The following is a 25467-nucleotide window of genomic DNA, read 5'->3' on the forward strand; positions in this document are numbered from 1 at the left end:
CACAAGCGGCGCCGGGCGGATGGCCCGGCAGCCCCTGCGCGCGCACCGCCCCCGCGCCAAGGGAAGCGGGAGGGGCTGGGCCGGGCCGGGCGGCCTGCGCGGGAAAAGCGCTCGCTGGGATCTGCCGCGACCCGCAAAGGGACGTGGAGGGGAAAATGGCCACCCCCGCACGCAGCTCAGGGACGCCTTGAGGGCTAAGAGCAGAGGCTTGTGCCGGGCTTCCGTCGCGGGTGACTGCACCGCTTTCTCTCCTCTTTCCGCGGCGTTTCACGGCCTGGGTCAGGTTGAAAGGGACCACAGTGTCATCTGGTCCAACCTTCCCGCTGAAGCAGTGTCGCCCCAGAGCACATGGCACAGGATTGTATCCACAGTTCCTGTATTTCTCAAGTGAGGGAGACTCCACAACCTCTCTGGGCAGCCTGTTCCACTCGCACAGTAAAGATTTATTTTCCCTCGTATTTAGGAGCAATTTCCTGTGCATCAGTTTCTGCCCGTTGCCTCTTGACCTGCTGCTTGGCACCACCGAGCAGAGCCTGGCTCCGTCCTTCTGACACTCTGCCCCAGGGACACAACTTGCCTACGCTGAACCTCCCCTAGGGGACAGCGGGGGGGGGGGGCCGGCAATGTTCCCGTGTCCCTGATGAGGAGCAGCGTGGAGAACGCGGCAGGAAAAACGGCACCGGGAAGTCGGTGGTGTTTCCCCAGGATGCCACTAGCAACTGGGTTTGTGTAAGCCAAGAGAAACAGCAAGGTGCAGGTTTTTCATCGCTCAGTGTTGGCATATGGAAAAGAGGTAGGGGGGAATAGCTTCAACACAGCTTTTACCTCCTCAAATCATGAGGAAGAGTTAAACAAAGTTAAAATGCATAAAAATATGGTTTTTTATTCTACTGAAAGTAAAGTTGAGGAAAATCTATGGTTTCACATTTTATTTTTAGCATCAACTTGCTCCGGGAACGACAGAGCAGAGCAGTGCAGAAAATCACAAGCACCTTCCCTATGTACAAGTCAATAAAAATGTTACTCCGAACAGAGCCGTGATGCACCATGCATCCCTTCCACCAAAAATAAAAGCATTCATCCCAGCACACACCTGAATTAAGAGTGTGTGGAACTGGGAGAGGTGCGGGGGGCAAATTACAGGGGAGTCAAAAAACAAGGGTGATTCTTAAAGTATGCAGAAATGTGAACAGGCAGCAGCTGCAGAGGAGGAACAGCTTTTAGAAGAAATGCTACTGGGGAATTTTGTGCTGCTCTATCTCTGCTTCATACTGGCTTTTTTTGAACCTCATTGGTGTCTTCCTAGCTCTCCTACGTAACACCTCAATTCCTTTGTCCCATTTTCATTATCTACATTAGATAACCATTACCCAATTCCCAGCAGAGTGGAATTACTTTCCAGGTATTTCTCCTCATAAACTACACTCTTACTCTCCTGCCCCACAATTGTAAATACAATTTTAGATGCAGTGGGATGATTTGCAGTGATAGATGATCCCTATCCTGGAACATGTATGTTTGAATTCACCTGCAAGAACAACCTCATCTTGTGTAAATGGCTGGTAGGCTACAGCTGCTGACTAGTTTTAGGATGATGGTCTGCTTCTACACTGTGCACATCAAGATCTACGTCAATGTAATTATCAAAACACAAACCCCAGTATTTCAGCCTGGATTTGTAACTCATTTTGTCCAGGAATCAATTAGCATGCTAGCTTTCAACTTAGGGGAGGGAAAGGGAGGGTAGCATAATGTGTTTCCATTATCGGAAGAGCTAGATTTACACAGGGATGTAAACTGTGCCCGTTGGTAACAGACACTCATTAGTAAAAATGCTGGCTTCTAAAATGGTACCTGTGTGGGGAACTGACTAAAATCACTCCTGTGCTGGTCATGTAGGAGCTGGACAATTTTAAAACAAGCTTCCCTCTTTATGCATGCTAAGAATATTAAGGTAAGCTGTAAACGAAATTTTTTCTTCCACGTACGTGTCAAATGCAGCTACACTACACTTGCTCTGTAAATTCAAGTGCTGCTTTATTTACTTATTTTACTTATTTAGAACAATTTCCATATGGTGGACATGCCTTTAATGAAACTCATGACTCAGAAATACTTGTTGATGTAGTCAAACAACATCTATTGACATGAGTCACTGAAGTTAAATAAATGTCATTAAAAATGAGACAAAACAAAAGGCAAATATATATATATCTCCAGCAGAATGATAGTGATCATCACCATTTGATCAATCTTCCCTGTGAGTTATATCTGCAAGTTACTTTGAGGTAGCGCTAGAAAGAAGCTGTTGGTCCAAGAGCATCCCTGCAAAAAGAAACATTCATGGCTTAAGTACCATTCAACCTTTTTGAACCCTTTTCAGTCTTCACCATTTTTTAGCCTGTTTCTTTCTCCCTGTTCACTGACCGCAGGATCATTAGCCCCTCAAACCATGGTACTAAAGCTTTTCTGTTCAGAGAAGTGGAAAACAAAAACATTACTCTTCTTCAAGAAATTAGTGGGTTTTAGGTAAAGGCACTATCTATCACAGCTAGGTACAATGAAGAGTTTCTAAAACCAACACTAGATAGTCTTCAAAAAAACCCCTTCATCAGACTTTAAAAAACCCCACAACATTTCAGCTGGGTAAAACAGACAAAACACAACCAGACAAAGAGAAATAGCATGGTGTTGAAAACATTGCTCCCAATACTTTTTTTGCATGTTTCTACTGCAATCAGCTCTCTGTAGAACTGAGAGCAGGCATCTGTATGACGTACATGTTCAGGTCTTTGTGTAAGCTCGCTAATGCAGGTGGTAGTTGGACCAGCGCTGGAAGTTTCCTCAGTTAAAAGTCTCAGCAATGAATGCCAGCAGTTCTGATGCACTCACTTTTTCCCAAATTTGTGCTTACACCAAAGTTTTTTCAGTGTGTCTTTACAGTAAAGAATGTGCACTGCACACAGTATCTTGATCCCATATATGCACTCCTAACTGGAAAGCAGGATGGACTAGAAAGGCTCAGGAGACAGAAAACAAAGTCAGAGCGCTATTTAAAACCGTATCACACGGGCTGCAATCAGCAGACTCCCTTCTTCACCTCACTTTTTTTCTATGCTGACTGGAAGAAAATATATTCCCCAACATTTCTCAGGTTTGCAGAACTAATGGCCCAACCAACCTCTTTAACTGCATTACATAAACAGTATTTTCACTATACAGGTACTTTACAGGCCAGAACAGAAGGTGCATGCATGTCTGAAAACAGTGTCTAATGCAGAGTGTGGAGACCTTGCTAACACGTAAAATCTGCATAAATATGACAACTACAGACTCTGAGGTTTATGTGCTGGGTAATACAGTGCTGATCTAAGTGAAATCACACAGCTACATGGGCTCCTCATTACATAGTTCACACATGGATCAACCTCCCAAAAGGCAAAAATCAGCAGATACTCCATAGTATTTTTATCAAGCCAATAACACACCCTTAGCATCTAATAACACAGTAAAAGGTTTCCACAAATTACTTGCTGCAGCTTAAGTATGGTGTTAGGTAATGCTATGCAAAGCAGGATATGCACTTCAAAGCAGGAAGCTTCCAGGTCTGTGCCTGGGTTATAATCTTGCATCTTGTGATGATGGTGCTTGCTAGATACAAAATCCTTTGCCTAGCAACTGATTTGTACTACCAAGCTCAGGCATCACAGCTGTGCACCACAACTGAAGTGAAATCAAATCCAGCATGGTTTTGAAAGTTTAGCACCCCCACATCCAAATTCAAGCATCCTGCATCTACTATCTTGAGTTTCCTCCCTTCTGCAATCCCCTGAAACAATTCTATACAGGCACACAACTAATTCCCTTTCCCATCCAGATTCTCTTTGCTTCATTTAGTCCATTTTCTGTCACATTCCCATTAATAATCTCCCTTCTATCACCTTCTGAAGACTGACCAGTTCCCACCAAGGAAACATTCACCTACAAAATCTCAGTTTTCAGCCACTTTGCAACTAGTTCTCTCCAAAGCAGAGAAACAGTTGCTAAGACTATGATAGAAATTCCGTGCCTAAATGAGGGGGTTTTGTTTTCTCTCCTTCTACATATGCAGTGCACAAAATCCAGGAAAATGAAGTTCCTATAGCACACCAAAAGACCTTTCTAGTTCAGAGCATCTGTATTTCATGGACAGGACTCCACAAAAAAAAAAAATCCTAGCTGAAATTAAACTGTGAAAAGAGGAGATTCTGGTGAGCAGGCAGAAGGGACCTGCTCTGCCAAGTCATCACTCTGCAATGCAGGTATTAGTTTCACGTTTAAGAACAGCATATAGGTTATGACCACCACTTTAATGTAATTAAGTCATTAAAGGAAAAAAAAAAAGAACTTACTCCTATCTGCCAGCCTAGCAATTATGGTTTAGACTGCCCCCAAAACACACATGGCAGTACCAAAGTGCCTCAAGTAGCTTTAGTAGCTTTCACATGTATTAGCTATATGATAATTTCTACTTTTTGAAGAGAAAAAGGTATTCTTTTGTTTCCAGCCTGAATTTATTTTATTGTGTACAGTAAATAGTAACAGGAGCTTAAGCTGTCTCTATGACTGGAAAATATTTTATACGCTTTCAGATAAGAACAGTTTAGAGGAAAGCCACTCAGAAGTTGCTATCAAAGTGTAGCTTTCTTCATTGCCATCTCCCCTAACCACTTTTGACTTGAATACTGGAAACTGTCATCCTACTAAAATGTTATAAACCTCATCACTATGAAACATCTGAGCATGGAGACTGAACAAATAACAGATGTTTAGGATAGGGTGCAAGTTAGTTGAAGAGTATACCAGGACACTTTAATTCCAGATAGGTTTTTCTTCCTCCTTTATATCACAGGGTTTTGTCCAAGGATTTTTATGTATAAGAACATGTATTATATTACAACACTTTCTTTGCTGTAAAGCATCAGTTGAGAAGACTAACAAGAAGGGCAAAAATAAAACTATCAGTAGGTATCATCCTTAGTCTTTGGAATGTTTGCAGCTATGGCAGCTCAAAGTTTGCCCTTCTGTATGTTAAAACTGTACAGATAAAGCATGTTAGGAGCTTGTAAAAGATTGCCTAGGTATCTTGGAAGTGTGTGAGAGCTAGTTCTTGCTAGTGCTGATGCCCATACCAAAGACAGGTGAAATACCCCTACTGCCTCCTGCTAAATTCCACAAGCCAGAAGAGAAGGTGTTTCGCATCTGTAAGTAAAATCCCTTGCTGGCCAGTTTGCAGAAACAAAATTTTATTTACACAGGCAAGTCTATCTTTAGACCCCACTGAACTCTTTACATTTCTAGAATATTTACATGATTTCAAGATGCTCCAAGTGATGAATAAAACAAAACAAAGAAAGATTACAGAAACTGCCAAAAGCATAGCAAAAAAACCCCAACCTATCATTGTGCTTTAAAACTTATGATCTAGAGTAATGTAGAAGAAATGTAATTTTAGCACCTTGGTCTTAACGGTCATGCTATATAAGACACTTAAATAGCAGAGGGGATGTCAGAAGTGACCGTATCCAGAGGTTGCCAGTGACAATTCATGAGGGCATCATAGAGTTCTTCACTTGTCTCCATAAATTGTCTGTTCATTTCATCAACATCCAAGTACAGCTGCGGATCTGAAAATAAAAGCCTGGTAAGTACAAGTGTCAGAACTCAGGAGGTTTGCACATAAAAACCTGAAGTAAATGCCTAACAAAGTGTACTTCAGGTAAATGTAATGACTTAACAGACTTAATAATACATCTAGTAAGATGTTTATTTGCCAATTTTAACAAAGCTAACAAGTCCAGTTTCTTTTGGAATTAGTGTATTCAAATGCTAGGACTATACTGGTATTTCCACATGAAGCAGAGACTTAGGGATAATTAAAATTTCTGAACACTATTACAAGATACCTCTACTAATGAGTTTAACATGTAACAATCTTGGCAGAATCAATACAAAGATACAGTAAATTCTCCAGTAGATCATTTTGGAAGAATGAAGGCAAAGGAAAGAAGCCTACTGCAAAGTGTTGTTGATAATGTGCCATTCTACTTGACATGGTGTATACTATTAGCTTTAAAATCCTACCTCATCTTAGCTATAACCCATTCTTTATCCAGTAGTCACTGGCTTGTACTGTTAAAGGGCAGAAGCACAGCTAAATTCAAGCTGCAGTGATAGAATTATCATTACCTTCAGTTATTAGGTCATCATTGATTTCAGTCATAGCTGAAGCTTCCTAAAAAAAAAAAGTGTTTAATCACAGTCAGTTTCAGAAAGCATCACAAATCCAAAGTAATTTTATGCTCCCAAAACATCCCCTCCTCCCACAACTATAAAATAAGCAGGAGCAGGTGATGTTTTGTTGGGGAAGTGTTTTTTGTGGGATGTTTGTTGCTTTTTAATGGTTTCGTTTTAGGGGTTTTCTTTTTGTTTGGTTTGTTAGTTTGTTTAGGTAGGGTTTTTTTGTTGTTTGGGGTTTTTTGGGGTGTGGCTTTTTTTTGTTTTGGTGGGTTTTTTTGTTGTTTGGTTGGGGTTTTTTTAAGAAAACCATAGTATAGTTCTGCTTGGAAGGCACTTCCGGAAGTTGTAATTGATCAACTTGCTGACCTAGATATGATCATCTTACAACAATTCTTTATTTTGCTTAAAGCAAAGCACATCAGAAGAACAGGATGAGAGAGACTAAAAATTTTGCTGTCAGAACTGTTATTTGATATACATGAACAAATATTACTGTATACATATCTAATTCTACAGATGCACTAAAGCACTTAAATCCAAAATGCTGAATATAACCTTCACACTTATCCGACTGCATGATTTCACCTTTAGGACTTCTCTGCTCTGATTTACACAACCCACACAACTTGCTATTTGGTTTTTTTTTTTACATTAACTGTTTTATTTTTACCTCAAAAACAGCTGGAGCCATAACAGCATCTCCTAAAGAACAGTCTCCAACAGCTTGCATGCTATCATAGGGAGTATAGGAGCTGTAGTTGTAGTCAGCATAAGGATCATAATTCCACTGTGAATAGTAGTTCTGATAATCTTGATAATAATCATTATAGTTGTATGACTGGTACCGCTGGAATTCTGCTTTCAGTCTGAAACGTGAGAAGTTATACACAGTTAAGAGTTTGAGAACAAAAAACTGTAAACCCCATGTTGAAGTTAAACAACTTTACACTTCCAAATATACAAGGAAGCTTTTCTCAATAGTTGCCTAAGTTTTAAATCACAGCACAATACCTCATGTTTATACAGAAGCAAATGCTCTCACCTTCACCAATGCCAGGAGTAATTATTTCTGTGAACGAACTCAAGAGAAATGTATCTATATTCAGTTTGAGTACTTTTGGTATCTGTATAAGCAAGCTGCTGATAAAAATGATTTATCAAGATCAGAGACCTTTACCAAGCACAGGTGTTTTAAAAGATGCTTTAAACATTTAATTAGCCCTTCCATCTTTTTTAATGTTTTGTTAATATTAAATCTTGTTATTTTCAGAAACAAGGGGTAAAGGCTGATTATCTGTTTCAGAGGAGCATCTGACACTGCCTGTCAATTTACCATGTCTACCTTCACTTTCTCAATTTTTGGTCCATGAACAGTTGCCCAAGCATAGCTGTCAGGTGAAGTCACTATCCAGAACAAAGCCAAAGCAGCAGAAAAATTACAAAACTCATTAGTTCTTAAGACCAAAGGGCCACGTGATCAGTTTTCACTGCTTTCCCTCTCCTGAGCAGATTTCTCCCAGGGACAACTTCAAGGTGGCTAATGACAAGTATCACTGAACAAGAATAACCTATACTAAAACAGAGATATACTACATGAAAAAGATTGGGATAAATCAGCTGCACATTCCAAGAAATCTCCTATGCTTAGGAATTTCCTCACTGATTACATACATACAAGCAGACCTCCTGTGTTTGTAGTGTCCAAGGTCTCTATCTCCGCTTTGCTACAGAAAATTCAGATTGGGGCTTTTTGCCAAGAACACAAACTGAAAGAGCTCAGAAATTGTTTCCAGTGTAAGTGACTTAATGACAAACTACTCTGATGGCTGGATATTTGGATCCTGTGAGAGCACAGTACTCAGCCATTCAGAAACAGGTACAGATTAGTGGTGTGTATTTCAATGCCCACATTATATTTTTGCTTCATTACTGTGAAGCTACACATACATTCTAATAAATAGGTATTTTATTGTCTTACTACTGTAGTAAACAAATTATTTCATAATGTCTCAGTCTTCTGCTTCCAACTTCTCTCCTATATCCATCTCTGTAGAAAGAAAAATCTAAAAATACTGCTGACATTCTTCTGGATGGCAGAAGTGAGGAAAACTTTCTTTGAAACCTCATTTTCAAAGCAAGTTAGTCAAAGCAAATCTGGACAGTGCTCTCTTGGGTAAGAGCATTCCTGTTCCAAAGCAGTGTGGCAACATTGGCAAAATTATCCAGGAAAGAGAGGCAGGAGCTGTTATTTTTAGCCTTTTAACAGAACACACAAGCTAACCTCATGAATATATACTGAAATTGTTTTATAAAAAGTTCTATTTTTGTCTGTATTCTGGATCAAAGTTTATCAAATTTGGTATCAAGTCTCTAACTAGATTGTCTTCAATAACTGACTGAGAGAACTGAGCTGGCAGAAAAAAACCCCTCTCAAACCCAATCAATTTTAAATTTCCTGCTGCCTCAATCACTTGAGAAGCAAAGAGTAGTATTCTAAACAAACCGTTCAAGCAACATCTCCTTTGGATTCTTCCCCTCCAGACTCTTGTGTTTTTCCACTAAAGATACCCTTCTTCTGCCAGCCTACTTTAAAACCAACACTGTGCTACCTTGTCTAAGCCAAGGGGAAAGGCCTAGAAGAAAAGCTTCCTAGCATAAAAACAAACACTTGTTGTCCCTTCTACCTTCTTCAGGCTCAAACATGAAATACTTAAAAATGCATTCAGCTTCACTACTGTGAGCATTAAGGCTGGTCACAACAGCAGCTAAGCCTAACTTATACAGTCTGGCTAGACTTAAGAGTTGTATTTCCTCAGCAATCTTTAAAGAGGTTGATGAATCCAGGCAGTCAAAACATATGCTTCCTTGATTTTGGTTTTGCATAGTGTACAGCCATTATAGCAAGGGCCACAGTCTTTAGAAAGGCAGAGCTAAAAGAACCCAATTATTTAGAATTACCAATGTGATAATTTAGAATGTATCAATGCACAACTCATTTGTTACCTTTTAGAAATTCCTATGCTCAGCCGGATTCGTTTTCCCCCCAGACCTGGTGCATTCTGGCAGTCTTGCAGTGCCCTCATCTGATCACCTTGCTCACCAAATCTGACAAAGGCATACCCTCTACAATTTTCAAAAGGGAGAAAACAAATTCTAGTATTCATAACAGTTATAAAGCTAATGAATTCAACTTCTGTCTTCACAAAAACAGAAAATAGTAGCTACTATAGCTTCTACTACCTAAGCAACCCCTCTGGCATGTGCACATGCACAGAAGATGCTTTCACAAAATTAAAGACTTGGGCCAGAAGCAAAGAGCTTTGTTCACAGCATTAAAACACAACTTGCTGAAAGCCAGCAAAACAATACATGTTAACTGCTATCTGTGTAAGTAACCAGATTCCATATTTCTGCACTTACAGCAGTTAATGTATCAGTATTAACCCATTCCTACTGCTCTACAGCTCTAGCATTCTTTTTAAATTTGCTGTCTCAGATTTCCTTTTTTTTTTTTTTTTAAAGTTTCTGGAACTAGTCCATTACAGACAGTGTTTTCTGAACAGCAAACTCACTCATCCCTGCTTCACTCACTGCCTGGCCAGTGCAACTTCTACTAAGCTTTATTTACTAATATTAGAAGTTCCATCTCCCAACCCCATAAGATTTGCTAGGCCTTACACTTTTCTTCCACATGTAAAAAGGGAATTATTTTGTCCTCAGTACTGCAGATGACTAAGAGGATACACTGCTGTAGGTAAGCACAGCAGCACAGATGTCCACACAGAGCTCTCCCTTCTCCCACCATCTAACTCCTTTCATGCAGATATGCATTCAGCTAAATTGAAGCTTAACACATTAACTTAAATCACATTAACTGCTAGAACTAACCATAAAGTTCTAGAACCACAAGGATCTATGCTGTTAAAAAATGCCAGAGACTAATCTCTCTTCCTGCCTCTGAAGAGAATTCAAAACTAGTTCAAATGCTAGTTCCTATGTATTACTCAGAGCAACAAACATACTGTCAGCATAAACACATTTTCACAGGCATTACCTGGAATATCCCAGCAGGTCTGTTGCTATTTTGCAGTCAATACATGAGGGGTACCTCTTTAGGAAATAGTCATAGAGCTGAAAATCATCTACTTCTGGAGTCAGCTCCCCAACAAATATCGAATAATCCGGTCTATAAAAAGGTAAGAGAACCATCATTAAGTTCAAGAATAACACAGTTCATTTCAGTATTAAAGTACCTAACATACAAGCAAGTAGTTATTACTGGACAAATAAGGAGACTAAATATGAAGAGAGCATTAACTGCAAAACTCTGCTGAGCAGCGTACAGCACCACAGTGCCACCACTCCAGTAAGTTCTCAGTTTCTGAGTCCATTCTACCACTTTTGCAAGCATTTGAACAAAGACCCAAATTTATTAAAGAATCTTTTTAAAAGTTGGTTTTAAAAGGTCTCATTTGTTGTCTGAAGGGCAGGGCACTCAAAAATACCAAGAAAAAATATTAAGTTACAGCCATAATTCAAAAGAGCTAAGACTATTTTGACACCACATCTCAAGCAATTATGAGACAGAAACTAGGAAAAAATCTTCATTGTTCAAATGGCAATAAAATTCCATAAGCAATACTTAGTGTATAGGCACCAGTTGTGCCATTCCAGGATTTTTAAAATAATTGATGGCACTCACTAGTCATTAGCAATTTGAACAGGTAAGGGGTCAGAGCTTCTCCTTTCTAAAGGTCTTTACCTGGTTGTATTAGTACTACTAGGGACAAACTCTATTCTTCCTGGTTTTATTTTGTTCTTTTTCTTCCGTTTCTTCTGTGGTGTTCTCCACCAGCTGTAGGCCTGGAGACATTCTCTTTTTTTTGCCATCAAGTCCTGTAGGGAGAAAAAAAAAAATCGCCTTTATAGTATTTAGCCTCATTTACATTCCTCCCTCCCACTCCCCATCACCACAGGTGATTTCCCCATATTCACCTTGCCCTTGAAAGAAGCCTGGGGTCCCATTTCTCCCTCCGCCTCCCATGAGGGAAAGCAGCCTCTGGGGAAAACGCCTGGCAAAAATAACAGAGCCAAAGGATTGTATGAACAGCCATATTCCCCTGACTTGTCAAGCTGGCTAAAGGATTGACAGCTTCCTCTGGGAATTAGGGAAAAACCAGATAGCCCTTTGATGCTGGCCAATCCTAAATGTTAATTAGCTTCAGGACTGGACTGTGTTCCACTTGAGCTCCAGGATGCAAAAAGCCCTGCCACAGCACAATCTGAGTGATGAAGAGGCAGGAAAACTGTCACTCTTGCCTAGAGGGGATGTCCACTGTCCCTATCTCCCCTCTCCTAGGAATTCTTCTTCTGTGAGATACCTCTCCTCAATACCCAGCAGTGAGTCACTCTCCCAGGCCAGGAACAATGACAAGAGGCCGATTAATGGAACGTAAGGAGAAAGCAGACCAGAAACAGGCACTAGCTTGGCTGAGGGAAAACTCGAACCCAGACGCAAGGCCAGGAAGAAAGAGGCATAAAAAGTGCCTCTTGGGAACAAAAAATAAAAAAAAAAAAAAAAAAGAAGAAAACCTAAAAACCCCCTAAAACCCCAAAAACCACAGTTCAAAAAGGAAGTGAGTGGGGCAACTACACAAAAGAGATGGGGAAACAGCCATATTAACACAGGTTGCCTCCTTCACTTAAGATTCTGAAGAACAAGGTCTTCCAAAAATAAGAATGATGTTCCACAGCATTTACTTACGCAGGCTTTAATGTTCTTCCTCTATAAGATCTCCACATGTACCTTATACAGAATGTTATGCGCAAGGTCCTTCAGAAGAACTCACGCTCAAATAATGCAAACTGCAAAGCTTAATGTAATAACTCCCAACCTGCTTGAGTTGACACAATTAAGTGTCCTGAGGACAGCCAGCAATTGCATTGCTGGAACAATCATAGGACTAAAAGAACACCGAACTCAGAGCAAGCTAGCTATTTCAGCTTCACATTTATTAGGAATTCGGAGTATGGTTCTGGAATCCATTTAGGCACTGCAAGCCTGTATTTCTGACTAAATCATCTTACCTGGCTTGCCATGGTTCAAACTGTCTTCTCTCTTTCTCAAACAGTATGACTGCACAGGTTCAGTTTATTGCACTCCTTCAGCTGAAAAAAATGTGGGGGAGAAAAAGAAGATGAAGGATTTTATCCTCAAGATTAATCACTTCCAAATATGTTCACCCCACCATATGCTCTAATGTTATTAATTCAGAGCTTTAGAAATTAAGTTCTGACTTGTCACTGCTAAAACAATGGAAATAAAAAGGATATATGGCCAATGGGATTATGATTAGATGTCATCTTCACTGTCCTAAACTGTAACAGAGAACGAAGTCTTCCCACCATTCAAAGCACTAGAAAATTTTAGAGATCTTTTAAGTCTCCTATACTTTACCCTTAATTCTGAAATACCTACATATAATAATCCAGTAATTCAGAAGATTCTAAAATAGTTAAAAACAAGGCAAAAGATACATGCTTCAGTATGTTTTGTACAATCCCCCTGGCTTCTTCCCCTTTTAGCCAAATTTAAATTTACTTGTACCACAAACTATGCAGCTGAAAACAAGCAGTGGTACTTCCTATGTGCTAAAAAATAGGAGAAATAAAAGCAGAATGAAGGCACAATACAAGCAATCTTGATCTTTCTCTGCACCTTTTCTCCTCCCTCTCTTGCCTTTTCCACATATATGTTTCACTCATTACCATCAAGTTAGCAACAGCAAATAACCTTTTACTGCCATCACTAAACCAGTGGACACACTTTCCTAAAGAGGTACATATCTTTGTTGATTCTGATATCCTTTCTTTAGGCTTTTTCCCCTAGTCATCCAACAAATATAAATCAGTGCAAAAACCAGTTTGATTTGCAAAATATTCTGCATTTACTTTCACACACAAGTGTTCCTTCACCACTACTGATTTTTTTATATCTGGTGTTACTCCTTCTATGCAGATACTTGATTGCTGAAGTTCTAATTCCCATTTCTATGCAAGAATTTATGTAATGTTTTACATCTTGGCTGATCAAATCCACAGCCACATAATGCAATAAACACAGAGCATCTACACCACCTTAAAGGCTCGGCTGCAGAACAGAGCAGTTCAGAGCACTACTTCTGAAATGGATTACACTAACTTGACACAGGATAGCCATAAACCATAATTACAGCATCCATGCATGGTGCTATTCAGAGTAACTATGGACTTCATCCCCACAGCCATTCTGAAGCCAAGAAAAGAGCCAAGTACAAACAAGCCCTTAAAATACAGGCATATACTTGTAAGGTTAGCATATGCTAAACTGAGAATGAGCTTACTGAAAAAAATTGTATTCATTATAAAAATTATCAGCAGCAACTTTTTCCTGTTAAAAGTTGTCAATAATAATGCAAACATCCATGTAACAACACTCCTCTAACATTCGTTTTTAACAAAAGGAACCATAAACTCTTCCATGCTTTCAACACTGCAATACTGATTTTTGAATTCACAGTAACTTCTTTTAAACTTACCACTTCTCCCTCGTGCAGACCCAAGGGAAGATGGCACTCTTGTTGCAATAGGCTGTCAGGAGGCAAGTGATGCAACTGCTTCTCGGTCAGTTATCACCGACTTTTATGCAAAACTGGTTTCGTATGCCTCCCTGTCCGATCTTGACCTTTTCACTACAAAACAAAAACATTTTAAAAACAATTAAAACAGCATGTATTAAGATAATACATTTTTTTACATTTGCGTTAGCTGTATCTACAGTCACAGCTAGCTTTCATTTAAAGCAATGAGGCAGCTTCAACCTCCAGAATTCAAACACATCCTTAATTGGATTACACACACATCATAGCACCTTTTAATTTTATTCCACGTTTTTTGCATTATTTCGTTTACACGGGCAAAAAGGTGGGCAAAGCTGTTCACGGCCTGAATCGGCCGTGCAAACACCGCTCACCCAGGCAGCGAGCAACCCCCCTTCCCCTTCAGCACTAATTTCGCTCACACGAGGCGCTGGGTCAGGGCACCGGGATGAGGGAGTCGCCCAGAGCTCTTGGGGCCGGCGCGGTGACCCTGGCCGAGCCCAGGCCCGAGCCGTGACGCATTTCTTTAACCGAGCCACTCGGCACGACGGACGAGCCCGACCACAAGTGCGCCCCGCCCGGCCGCGGCCCTCCGCAAGCAGCCACACTGGCGCCGGGGCCGCGCTTCCCGCTTATTGTACTACGCGAGAAAAAAATTAAGTAATAAAAAAATATAAAAGGACCCGACGAAATAGCAATAAAAGTCGGCGGGGCCCGGGGCTGGTTCCCTAGGGCCTCGGCCCAAGCGCCGCCGGGGCCTCCCCGGCCCGCGTGCCCTGAGGGAGGCGGGGGCCCCGCGGGAAGGGAACGGCCCGAACACCCCAGCCTATCCCACCCCACCCCGCTCCCAATATATAGGTTCGCGCCCCTTTCCCGCGCTGGCAGGCCCCGATCCCGGCCACCGCTTCCCCCCCTCCCTCGCGATCCCGGCACTAACGCCTCTCGGCCGCCCCGCCGCCATCACCGCCAGCGCCGCTTCCGCCCCACGAGGCCCCCCCTGCGCGGGCTGCCCCGCGCGCAGCCTGAGCCCTCGCCGCTCCGTCCGGCGCTTCCCGCTCCGCGGCGGCTCCCACAGGATTCTCCTCACCCGCAGGGAACGGGCGCTGCCGGGCGCCACACGCGGGGCCAGCGCGGAGCGGCGCAGGCAGCGCGGCGGACGGGCGGAAGAGCCGGCAGGAGCCCCGGGGCGGCGCCGTGCGGTGGCGGATGGAGCTGGTGGCGGGGTGCTACGAACAGGTGCTGCTGGGGTTCGCCACGCGGCCCGGCCAGGTAACGGGAATGGGGGGAGTAGGGAGCGGAGAAGCTTAGAATCACAGAACGGTTTGGGTTGGAAGGGAGCTTAGAGGCCATATAGTTCCAACCCCCTTCCATGGGCAGGGACACCTTCCACGAGACCAGCGTGTTCAGAGCCCCATCCAGCCCGGCCTTGAACACCTCCATGGAAGCGTGTGAGGGAAATGCCCGGCGCGCCCCGGCACTCACCGTCTCGCCCGCCCGTAGCCGCGGTTCCGGGCGCCGCCGGGGCTCTTAAAGCGCGTTGCGGGGGCGGGGCGGCCTCTCCCGCAGCTTCTGCCGCCAGGCTCGGCCCCCTCGCTGTCCCGAAGGGCTCCCGGGAGCTGCGGAGCCTCTGGGCAGCCACGAGGGCGTGCGGGGCTGCGGTGCGAGGTCGCTCCTCCCCACGCGGCGCTGAGGATGGAGAGCTGCGCGGGGGATGGATAGAACGTGGTCGGGGGGCTGGGGCCAGGTGGAAGGCGTGTCTCCTGCCGTGATGGAAAACGAGAGAATCCTCCTCTCTTGCCCTTGGGATTTATCTCTGTGCAGACACTTTTTCACAGACAGCTTCGTCTAAGCACAGCACTGATTACAAGGGGAGGTTTGCACGCTTAAATCCTTTTGACTAATCTCCTAACAACACATTAACTTAATAAGATCCCATTATGCTTATATCTAGATATAATTCCTCCCCCTGTACTCAGCACTGAGGAGGCCACACCTCGAGTGCTGTGTTCAGTTCTGGGCCCCTCAATTCAAAAAAGACATTGAGATGCTGGAGCAGGTCCAGAGAAAGGCAATGCAACTGCTGAAGGGTCTGGAACGGAAGTCCTGTGAGGAGTGACTGAGGGAGCTGGGGGTGTTTAGTCTGGAGAAAAGGAGGCTTAGGGTGGACCTTACCACTCTCTACAGCTGCCTGAAAAGAGGGTGAAGCCAGGTGAGGGTTGGCCTCTTCTCCCAGTCAGCAAGCAACAGGGCAAGATGACATGGTCTCACGCTGTGCAAGGGGAGGTTTAGGTTGGACATTAGGAAGAATTTCTTCACAGAAAGGATGATTACACATTGAAATGGGCTGCCCAGGGAGGTGGTGAAGTCACTGTGCCTGGAGGTGTTTAAGGAAAGACTTGATGTGGCACTCAGTGCCATGGTCTGGTTGACAAGGTGGTGTTCAGTTGTAGGTTGGACATGATGATCTCAGAGGTCTTTTCCAACCTAATTGATTCTGTGATTCTGATTTTTACACATATACTTTTTCAGGTTTTGCTTTTTAAAAAAAAATTACAGGACAATGAAGTGGAAGCTTACTATGGTAAGCTTGAGAAAGACCTGTTTGTTTTGCGTTTCATTTACAGTCCTGGACAGTCGTCCCTGATTTTACACATCATGCCCACTCTGCCTCATTGTCAGCAGTAGCAGTGAATAACAGATATGTGGTCACTGGGAGCAGAGATGAGACAATCCAAATCTATGACATGAAAAAGAAGATAGAACATGGGGCGCTGCTACAGCACAATGGTAAGGGAGCTTTTCTTTGTAAAAAACATTAATGACAAAAAATTGTAGCTGAAAAACCAGTCCTTGCCGGAAGAAGAAAACTGATTTTTTTTTTTTTCTAATAAGACTGTAATAGTGGTGCTGTTGCAGCCAGGATGGTGTGATGATACAAACAAGGTAAGCTTTTGAGCATAAAAGAAATTATTTTGGTATTAGCCAAAAAATATCGCTGCTGATTTCAATTATTTATAGTTTTATCTGGTTAAGAAGTTATGACCCACAAATGGCTTTTGTGCCATTTTTCTTCTATCAGGACAGTTTATCAAGACCATGCCTACTCCCAGCTACTTTCTTTCCCATTGTCCTTGTCCTGTCACAAGTGTACATGAGCCACACAAAAGAGAGAGTTTGCATGTGAGAGCAGGCTGCTGCTGCCAGATGAGTTAACCTGGTACATTTCCCCCTGTATGTGCTGCCTGAATTACAACTGCAAAGTACATGTTAAAGTCACAAAATAGTTTGGGTTGGAAAGCACTTTGTAAAGGTCATCTTGTCCAACCCCGCTGAGTGAGCACGGACATCTTCAATCAGATCAGGTTACATAAAGCCCCATCCAATCTGGCCCTGAATGTTTCCAAGGACAGAGTATCAACCACCTTTCTGGGCAACTGTTTCAGTGTATCACTGCTGTCCTTGTAAAAACACTTCTTCCTTACATCTAATCTTAACTGACCCTCTTTAATCTAATGTGGATGATAAAAAGCAGGAGCAGAGGAATTTTCCAGCTGTCTTTGCATTTTGGGAAGGTTTTCTTTCTCATACTGCTAGCTGAGAAACAGCTGCTGATGGTTTTGTAAACTAACTCTCTATTATTACCGCAGTCCTAGGGTACATCACTGTGTCCCGCAGCCGTAGGGAGGAGGAGGAGAGAAGATCCAGCAGGCAGGAATTGTGCAGCAAGATTGATTTATTTAATTATTTTACAAACTCTTTTATAGACTTTTTTCTTCATAGTCTAATTGGACAAAGGATCAGCCACCCCTTGGGGTGATTGGCTAAAATCCTAAAACATCCATTGTCAAAATATTTTTCTACTATACTATAAGCAAGACTTTTCAAGGCTGCAGGTGTTTCGTTGTTTACATAACTCTGCTACCTCTTCTGTGAGAGAGAAAAGTCTCTCACGGACTTAGAAAATAGCAAGAAAATCCTTGCGAGCAGCATTTTTGTATCTACACTCTATCTTGCACCTGCATGATTTTGTTACGGTTCACTAGAGAAAATATTTTGAATGGGTGTTAGAGAACCTCAGCCAATCCCCCTAGTGGGTGGCTGGTCAAGCGACCAATCATATCATGCTCTCTTACGTACAAAGATATAAAACCTAGCTTGTATTTAATAAAATAATTCTATTTTCTCCTTGGACTTATATCATGATTCTGGCAGTTTCTTGGTGCAACAGCGACAATCTAAAACCATTACCCCTTGTCCTATCACAACAGACCCTGCTAAAAAGCTTGTCCCTATCTTTCTTACAATCCCCCTTCAAGTACTGGAAGGCCACACTAAGGTCTTCCTGTGGCCTTCTCCCAGCTGAACAATCCCAATTCTTTCAGCCTTTCCTCATAGGAGAGGTGTTCCATCTCTCTGGTCATCTTTATGGCCCTTCTTTGTTCATGCTTCAACAGGTCCACGTCATTCTTATGTTGGGGACCTGTTGGAGCTGGATGCAGTGTTCCAGGTGGGGTCTCACCAGAGCAGAGTAGAGGGGCAGATTCCCCTCCCTTGCCCTGCTGCCCACGCTGCCTTTGATGCAGCCCAGGACACATTTGGCTTTCTAGGCTGGAAGTGCACATTGCTGGGTCATGTCCAGCCTCTCATCCATCAGCAAGCCTAAGTCCCTCTTGGCAGAGCTGCCCTCAATCTGTCCATCCCCCAGCCTGTGCTGATACCAGTTTGCACTGTGCTTTGTGGAACTTCAAGGTTCCCATGGCCCACTACTTGAACTTGTCCAAGTCCCTTTGGATGGCATCCCGTCCCTCACCACTTACAGAGGTTGGCGTCATCTGCAAACTTGCTAAGGGTGCACCCTTTTTCTATATCATTGGTACAGTCATCAGTTAATGGCTGTCCAAATAAATCTGTTTGTAGCTTAGCATTGATTAACCAAAAAGATCCAGGAGTTAGACTGAGCATGGTAGCTGCATTTAACTGACATATGATAAATCTGGTGATTATGGGAAAGTAGCATGTGCAGTAAATTCAGCTGTGTGTCAGGAGCAGGACTGTGATGTGGGAGCATTCCTATCACTGATAAGAGCTCTCTGTCATCTCTGCCACAGTGTTTGAGTACTGCTGTGTCAGAAAACAGACCAGATGGAGTTCAGATGTGTGGGTAAAGGGTGGCTGATAGAGCACATCAGACTATTGAATACAGCAAGAAAGTTTGAGGGTTTTTTTAAGAAATACTTAGGAAATAGTTTAGATTTTCCCAAGGTTAGGGTAGTAGCTGGCATGCCATGATGGAAGAAGTTTTTCTGTTAAGTTGTACATTCTCTGTTAATTTGTGCGATAACTGTTCGGTGTGTACAACATTGTTAATTGTATTTCTAGGCACAATAACTTGTTTGGAGTTCTATGGTACTGCACATCTACTGAGTGGGGCGGAAGATGGACTCATTTGTATCTGGAACACAAAGAGATGGGAATGCCTGAAATCCATTAAGGCACATAAGTGAGTTGCTTAAATCTTCATATTCATGTACGTTTTCATGTCTGTTTTCCTTGTAAATAATAGATGTGACTAATGTTTTGTTTTTATCAGAGGACATGTGGCATCTCTTTCTATTCATCCTTCTGGGAAATTAGCTTTGTCAGTCGGAACAGATAAAACATTAAGGTGAGTGAACAGATAAAACATTAAGGTGAGTCAAAACTGATGAAGGAATGCTGAGAATCTTAAGTCAGTAACTGTTAATCAGTGTTATAAGCAACAATTCTGTGTTGGGACTAGGCCATGCAACACTGATAAAATATATTTGTTATCAAATGGTTCAAAGATCCATTGGTTGTCTTTTGAAGTTCTAAGTGCCAGCAATATTTTAAAGTCTCTTAAGAGCAGTTTCTGCTGTTCATACCTTCTTCTTGTGAACTCTGACTCTTCACAAATCGCTTGTAAATGTATAAATATGTTTGCATTTTGGAACACAATTTGCTTAAACTTTTGAAAAATGCCAGGTTTTGTTTAGTGTGATTTTTCACTTGGAGGGTTTCCATGTTGCTGTAGATACATGTTTTAGACATATGAAATTCTTTTTCAACAGCACAAATTGCTATTTGGCTCCTTTGGGCTCAGTATTGCAAATGGTGGTTTAGAAAATAAATAACACAAGTTCAACATTATAGCGTGCAAGCAATATATATGAACTCATCATTTTCTCTTACATTAAGAAAGCAGAAAAATGCATAGAGAGGCTTAAAAGCTTCCTTTGGGTGCCTCATGTCAGCAGATTGTACTTCAGTTTTGCTGTGCTGTTTTTAACCAGAATGCACATTACCTGTTGTTGTCTTTCAGAACTTGGAATCTTGTTGAAGGACGATCAGCCTTTATCAAAAACCTGAAGCAAAGTGAGTTTATCAATTTAAATCCACTAATTAAGTGGAATTTGATAGTTTTATTTTTCGTGTAAAGAAAAGTTGACTTAATTAATCGAGTCCGTTAATTGCAAACTTATATAATGTCTTTTTTACACATGCAGGCAAGCATCTGTAAGCTTATGTCCTTAATAATAATCACTTAGCAAAAGGAAAACATAGAACCACTAAAGTAAATACTTTTCCCCCTTGAAATTTGAGATCAGGACATTTAAATAAATGTGTTTTAGTTTGTTTTTCTTTACACGATTCTGATAATCAGAAATAAACATTTAAGAGTATAGCTGTTTATTCTAGTTTATTTGATTTTTCACTGAATATTTTCGTAAATCTAGGTAGAAAACAGTGTCTAGCAGCTTCTAAAGATTCTTACTTTTAGATTCTCTGTATCAATGTATACAGATGCACACATAATTAAATGGTCCCCTGATGGAGAGAAGTATGTGACTGTGATAACAAACAAAGTGGATATCTACAGACTTGACACAGCTTCAATCACTGGCACCATTACAACAGAGAAGAGGATTTCTTCACTTAGATTTATTACAGTAAGTACAAAAATGAGAGGTATTGGGAAATTAACTGGTTTGAAACACATGAAATTAATCACACTTGCATTTCTTTTTTCCCCATTCCAAGGATTCTATCCTTGCCATAGCTGGAGATGATGAAATGATTAGGTTCTACAGCTGTGACTCTCAAAAATGCCTGTGTGAATTCAAAGCTCATGAAAACAGGTATTCTATATTTGTTTACTATTTAAATATTTATGGCAATGCTGAGTCCTCTCTGAAGTTCAATGGCTTGTAATGTTCAGCATGTTTTGCTTTTGTTTTAGTATAGAAAGTGAATTTATTTATGTGCTAAATTCCAAACAGACTTGTTTGCTTTTAGTATGAGCACAAGTACTGTGCTGTCCATGCATGTTACAAAAACAACAGGGTACAGAATTAAGACTATTACTGTTCTAAATCTGTGTGTGTGTTTGTGTGTGTGTGTCTAACCAGTCTTTTTTGACTCTGACTCTTTAGAATGCTTCAAAAAAACAAACCAGTTTTCAGTTCAAACAATAGGAGTGTAATCACGTATTCTCTGTTTTTGAATACCAAATATTTGTCCGAATGTTGCTTTGAATTCATCAAAACACAAAAGCATTAGCAGTAATGTCACTGATGTGTCTAATAGTATATGCTTTAAAGTATTGAAGAGTTCTGAGCAAATGTTTCAGTGTATTACTGCTGTCCTTGTAAAGAACAAATGTTTCCAATATAAAACATTGTAGCAAATGTTTCTAATATAAGTGACAGCACTCAAAGCTGATCACTGTTCCAAGGTCCTGCTTGTCACTTCGGGGTTTTCTGTTCAAACTCATTTTTTAGACTGTTGCCTATTCATCTTTAATTTCTCTCAGCTTACTGTTCTGAAGTGTAATATAAAAATGTATTACTTTTTACAGAATAAAAGATATTTATAGTTTTGAAAGAGAAGGACAGCATGTTATTGTTACTGGATCCAGTGACGGTTACATTAAAATGTGGAATCTGGATCTTGATAAGGTTGGTGTATTAAACTGCTTTCCTACATTTAAGAAAAGTATCAGAGAACCAAAATTTGCAGACAGTTCTGTTGTAAGAGTTAATTATAAATGACTGAGGAAATTTTACTTGAAATGTGGATGTCTTGATCTTCTTCCATGTTACATTCAGTAGAGATTTATGTGTAAGCACATATATTTATGCACTTGTATATTTTTTTATCTTTGTACTTTTCTTTTTTTAAACAAACTATAAAGTATGATGATATTATGAGATCTCATCTCCATTTTATGTAAAGTCATGCTTCCCATCAGACCTAGCCAGGCTTATGACTATCTAATCAGTTATGTATGTTATGACTATCTAATTAGTTCAGGACTGCTGTGAGGTTTTGTAATGTGGATGACTGTTGCTACTCTTAAAAACACGAAGTCTGTGGTTTGGGTGGGGGAAGATGGTTGTTCATGTAAGGGGAGGAACTTATCCTTTGGAAAAATTCAAATACATTAATGTACTGGGTACTTGTATTTCCTGTATTTTCAAACAGTTCTGAGTAACACAGTTCAACAAGGAATCATGTCTTATCTTTAAAGTTTCTTTTGTTTAATGTTTCCTCTTAAAATCAGAAATAGATTTTTATAATTTATTGCCTAGTTACAAAGGATCTACTATATTTTATGATAAGCATCTTGGATAGTTCAAATAATTATTTCTCAACTTATATACTCTTCATATCTGAATTTGCATGTTTTTAATGTCATCCACTCTGATTATTTTTATACTTGTAAGTGCAGGAGTGATCTCCCTCTTTTCCCTACACCTTACATTTCTGTTCTCCTTGTACAGAATTGACAGAGTGATCGGGGAACTCTTTACCTTTCTGTGTAACATTGTATTTATTTTGACAAATACGTGATTTCCTTTCCTTGCAGGCAAAGTTTTGTATCACTGTGTGGGCTGCTCTGTGCAGCTCTGAGGGGTGGAATATTCTAATACAGTAGTTTCCAGTGGGTTGATGCTGTTAACATTGCACATGTGTTTGTGACACTTTTTCCCATGATATCTGTAATAGAATATTTGTATTCCAAGAGCTGAGTGATACAGTTGCCTATCAATGAAGTGAAGGTGGGCAGTAAGATGCTTTCTGACTTCAAATACAGTAAATTTAAACAGAAATAAAATAAGGTTTAAATAATACTCTTTTATGTTTTCTTCAGATTAAAGATGGGCCATCTTTACTGTGCGAAGTCAATACCAAAGCTAGGCTGACATGTCTTGCAGTATGGCTTGACCGAGCTTCAGAAATGAAAGAAAATTCTGATAAAACTGCAACATCATCTCAAGGTAACAAAAGTGTTCGTGTTTTGAATTGTTAATGTGACTGTGAAGTGGAATACACCAAGTGGGAGGTTTCTACTATATCCATTGGAAAACGTTCTGGTATTTTGAAGAAATGGGGATATGACACTGGCAAGTGATACAGGTACACTTACCGATCTGATAGTGTCTCAAGCCCGTATGTTTGTGGGACAGAAGAGAACATAAGCCTCTTTTCACTTTTATTAAAGTTTTCTTTCTGTTTACTGGAGTAACATACTGAGGAAGCCACTGCAAAGCTTTTGAGACAGATAAGAAAATAAACAGTTGATAGAACTGCATGTCTTGTCTTCCTATAAACGAAATTAGGTCTGAGGCTATTGTAGCTGAGCAAACTTACAAAGTCTAGCTCAGATCTGTTTGGGTTTTCTGCTGTTGTTTTTCCTGCATTGTAATCTGTTTACATACTTGATCTTTATAGATCTTAATTTCACAGGCAAAACTAGCATAAATGGCACTTTCCACTGTAAAATAAAAAGCTATTTATAACCTTTTTTTAAATGAGCTACAAATAAGTCTCTGTGTCATTTAGACTACAAAGACCAGACATAAAGTTCAATGTGAATAATTCCTTGCTTTTTTTCAGAAACAGAAGATGAAAAATCATCAACAGCCAGGAGAAACAAAGATTTTTGGACTAGTGGACGGGTTAAAGCAGCAAAAAGAAAGAGAAAAATTATTCCAAGGAAACAAAAGTTGGAAGCTCCAGTGCAAAAGAAGAAAAAGAAACAGAATAGCTCGGCATGAAGGCAGCTACTTTCTCTCCTGTATAAAAAGTAAATGCTGGTGTTGCCCTAGTTTTTATAAGAATGTAAACCCTAACAGGACATATACCTCTGACCTGATGTGTTGTTTAAAAGCAACTAGTGTTTTTACCCTAATAAATTGACTGATCATTCTGGGAACTTTCTGTAAGTGAACAAAGCAAAAATAAATTCATAATATGTAATGTTTATATTTTTATACTTACAATACCATACACTTTTTAACTGGCTCTGAAAAAGACAGCTAAAATAATAAAAACAGCTGCATCTCAGTTACATTTTTGTCTCACTTAAATGCATATTAAAAACGTACATTTTCTCAGTGTTGAAAATGTCACTGTTCATTTGACTCAAGGTATGATCTGTCTTTGTTCTGCATTTCTTTTCCTACTGTAAGAAAGAACATGTTAAAATTACTTAAAATGATCACATTCCATTCATACACTCAGGGAAAACTGTAATTTCTAGTTCTTGATGTGGACTTATATATGGACTTTAAAAGCACAGTGTTTGGCTTTTTTACTGTGTTCATACTCAAATATATTTAAGTTTTTTAAAAGTCTTTGCACCACTGTTCACATGACTGAAACATTTTGTTCGGAATATGATACATAATTTTAGGTGAAAGAGTTTATATCGATAAGGTTTTACCTTTTCTTCCCCCTTTCCATTGTATTTTTTCCAAGTCCTTGATCTGAGCCATGTTGTTAAAAAAGAATTATATAACATTTGAAATGTTTGCCACACTGATAAATGTCACCTATCTGTTTGTTTGCACTTAAACAAAAAGTGAATTCCTGACCTTCTCAGTCAGTGGGAACAGGAGTTTATCCTAAGCCTTATTACAAATATGCAGTGGGAAAAACAAAGTTGAGCTGGTGAGAACAAGGTCAAAGAGCTGTACTAAATGTTTCCTTTCTTTATTTTAAGGTGTAAGGCATGTTAATGTTGTTTTCTGCACTACTGGAGTAGTCATTACTATTTCTGTTTTCAAAGAGTAGTTGGAATTCTGTTTTATTCTGATTCACTTCATCTGTTCCTCCTTATTTGTGTAGCAAGAGAAAAAGTAGAGAAAACCAGAAAAAAGATTGAGCCAAATCTGAAGACAGGCATGCAGGCTGGTTTAGGGATATAAAATAGGATGTAACTCCAGTTCAGCTGTATGCTCTGACACGGAAACAAAGTGAGCATCCTCAGTGCTTATACAGAATGGTTCATGTGGCAGTAGCAGTATTCTCTTGGATGTCCATATTTACCTTATGTAACTGTTTTCCTACTTTAGATAAATGATCAGAGCCCCTTGTTTGGATATTCCATATAGTTGATTTATGCAAGCTCAGTTTAATTCAACATTAAAGGGATTAAGTTTGAGCTTACACAGCTTCTAATTTTAATGATATCCTAAATGCTTGTGTTGACAAATACATGCAAATAATATACAACTTCAAATGGTTT

The 25467-nt window shown here is 40.5% G+C and overlaps 2 protein-coding genes across 7 annotated transcripts; one reads left to right on the forward strand and one right to left on the reverse strand.

Moving 5' to 3' along the window:
- Window positions 1-2018: 2018 nt before the first annotated feature.
- LOC121673474 (tRNA selenocysteine 1-associated protein 1-like) lies at window positions 2019-15501 on the reverse strand. 6 transcript variants are annotated; one of them, XM_042046788.1, is made up of 11 exons: window positions 14854-14953; window positions 13857-14009; window positions 12367-12447; window positions 11275-11351; window positions 11042-11175; window positions 10334-10465; window positions 9283-9402; window positions 6950-7145; window positions 6229-6274; window positions 5498-5666; window positions 2019-2325 (listed from the first exon to the last, which is right to left on the reverse strand). In XM_042046788.1, the coding sequence occupies exons 4-10, from the start codon at window positions 11302-11304 to the stop codon at window positions 5530-5532; spliced, it is 795 nt and encodes a 264-aa protein (XP_041902722.1). In that variant the 5' UTR covers window positions 11305-11351; window positions 12367-12447; window positions 13857-14009; window positions 14854-14953; the 3' UTR covers window positions 2019-2325; window positions 5498-5529. The 6 variants fall into 6 exon arrangements, with proteins under 6 accessions (XP_041902722.1, XP_041902724.1, XP_041902723.1 ...); XM_042046790.1 differs by lacking the exons at window positions 2019-2325; window positions 14854-14953 and adding an exon at window positions 15399-15501 and having other exon boundaries at window positions 5269-5666; XM_042046789.1 differs by lacking the exons at window positions 2019-2325; window positions 14854-14953 and adding an exon at window positions 14339-14363 and having other exon boundaries at window positions 5269-5666.
- LOC121673473 (p21-activated protein kinase-interacting protein 1-like) lies at window positions 14844-24361 on the forward strand. Its single transcript, XM_042046787.1, has 10 exons — window positions 14844-15185; window positions 16541-16703; window positions 19296-19416; window positions 19507-19581; window positions 20257-20309; window positions 20739-20884; window positions 20976-21073; window positions 21793-21892; window positions 23089-23215; window positions 23835-24361. The coding sequence occupies exons 1-10, from the start codon at window positions 15123-15125 to the stop codon at window positions 23993-23995; spliced, it is 1107 nt and encodes a 368-aa protein (XP_041902721.1). The 5' UTR covers window positions 14844-15122; the 3' UTR covers window positions 23996-24361.
- Window positions 24362-25467: the final 1106 nt, after the last annotated feature.

This window comes from Corvus kubaryi, unplaced genomic scaffold, assembly GCF_017639235.1.
Source record: "Corvus kubaryi isolate FWS band 111438036 unplaced genomic scaffold, C.kubaryi_AGA036_p1.0 65453, whole genome shotgun sequence".
NCBI classification, from domain to species: Eukaryota; Metazoa; Chordata; class Aves; order Passeriformes; family Corvidae; genus Corvus; species Corvus kubaryi.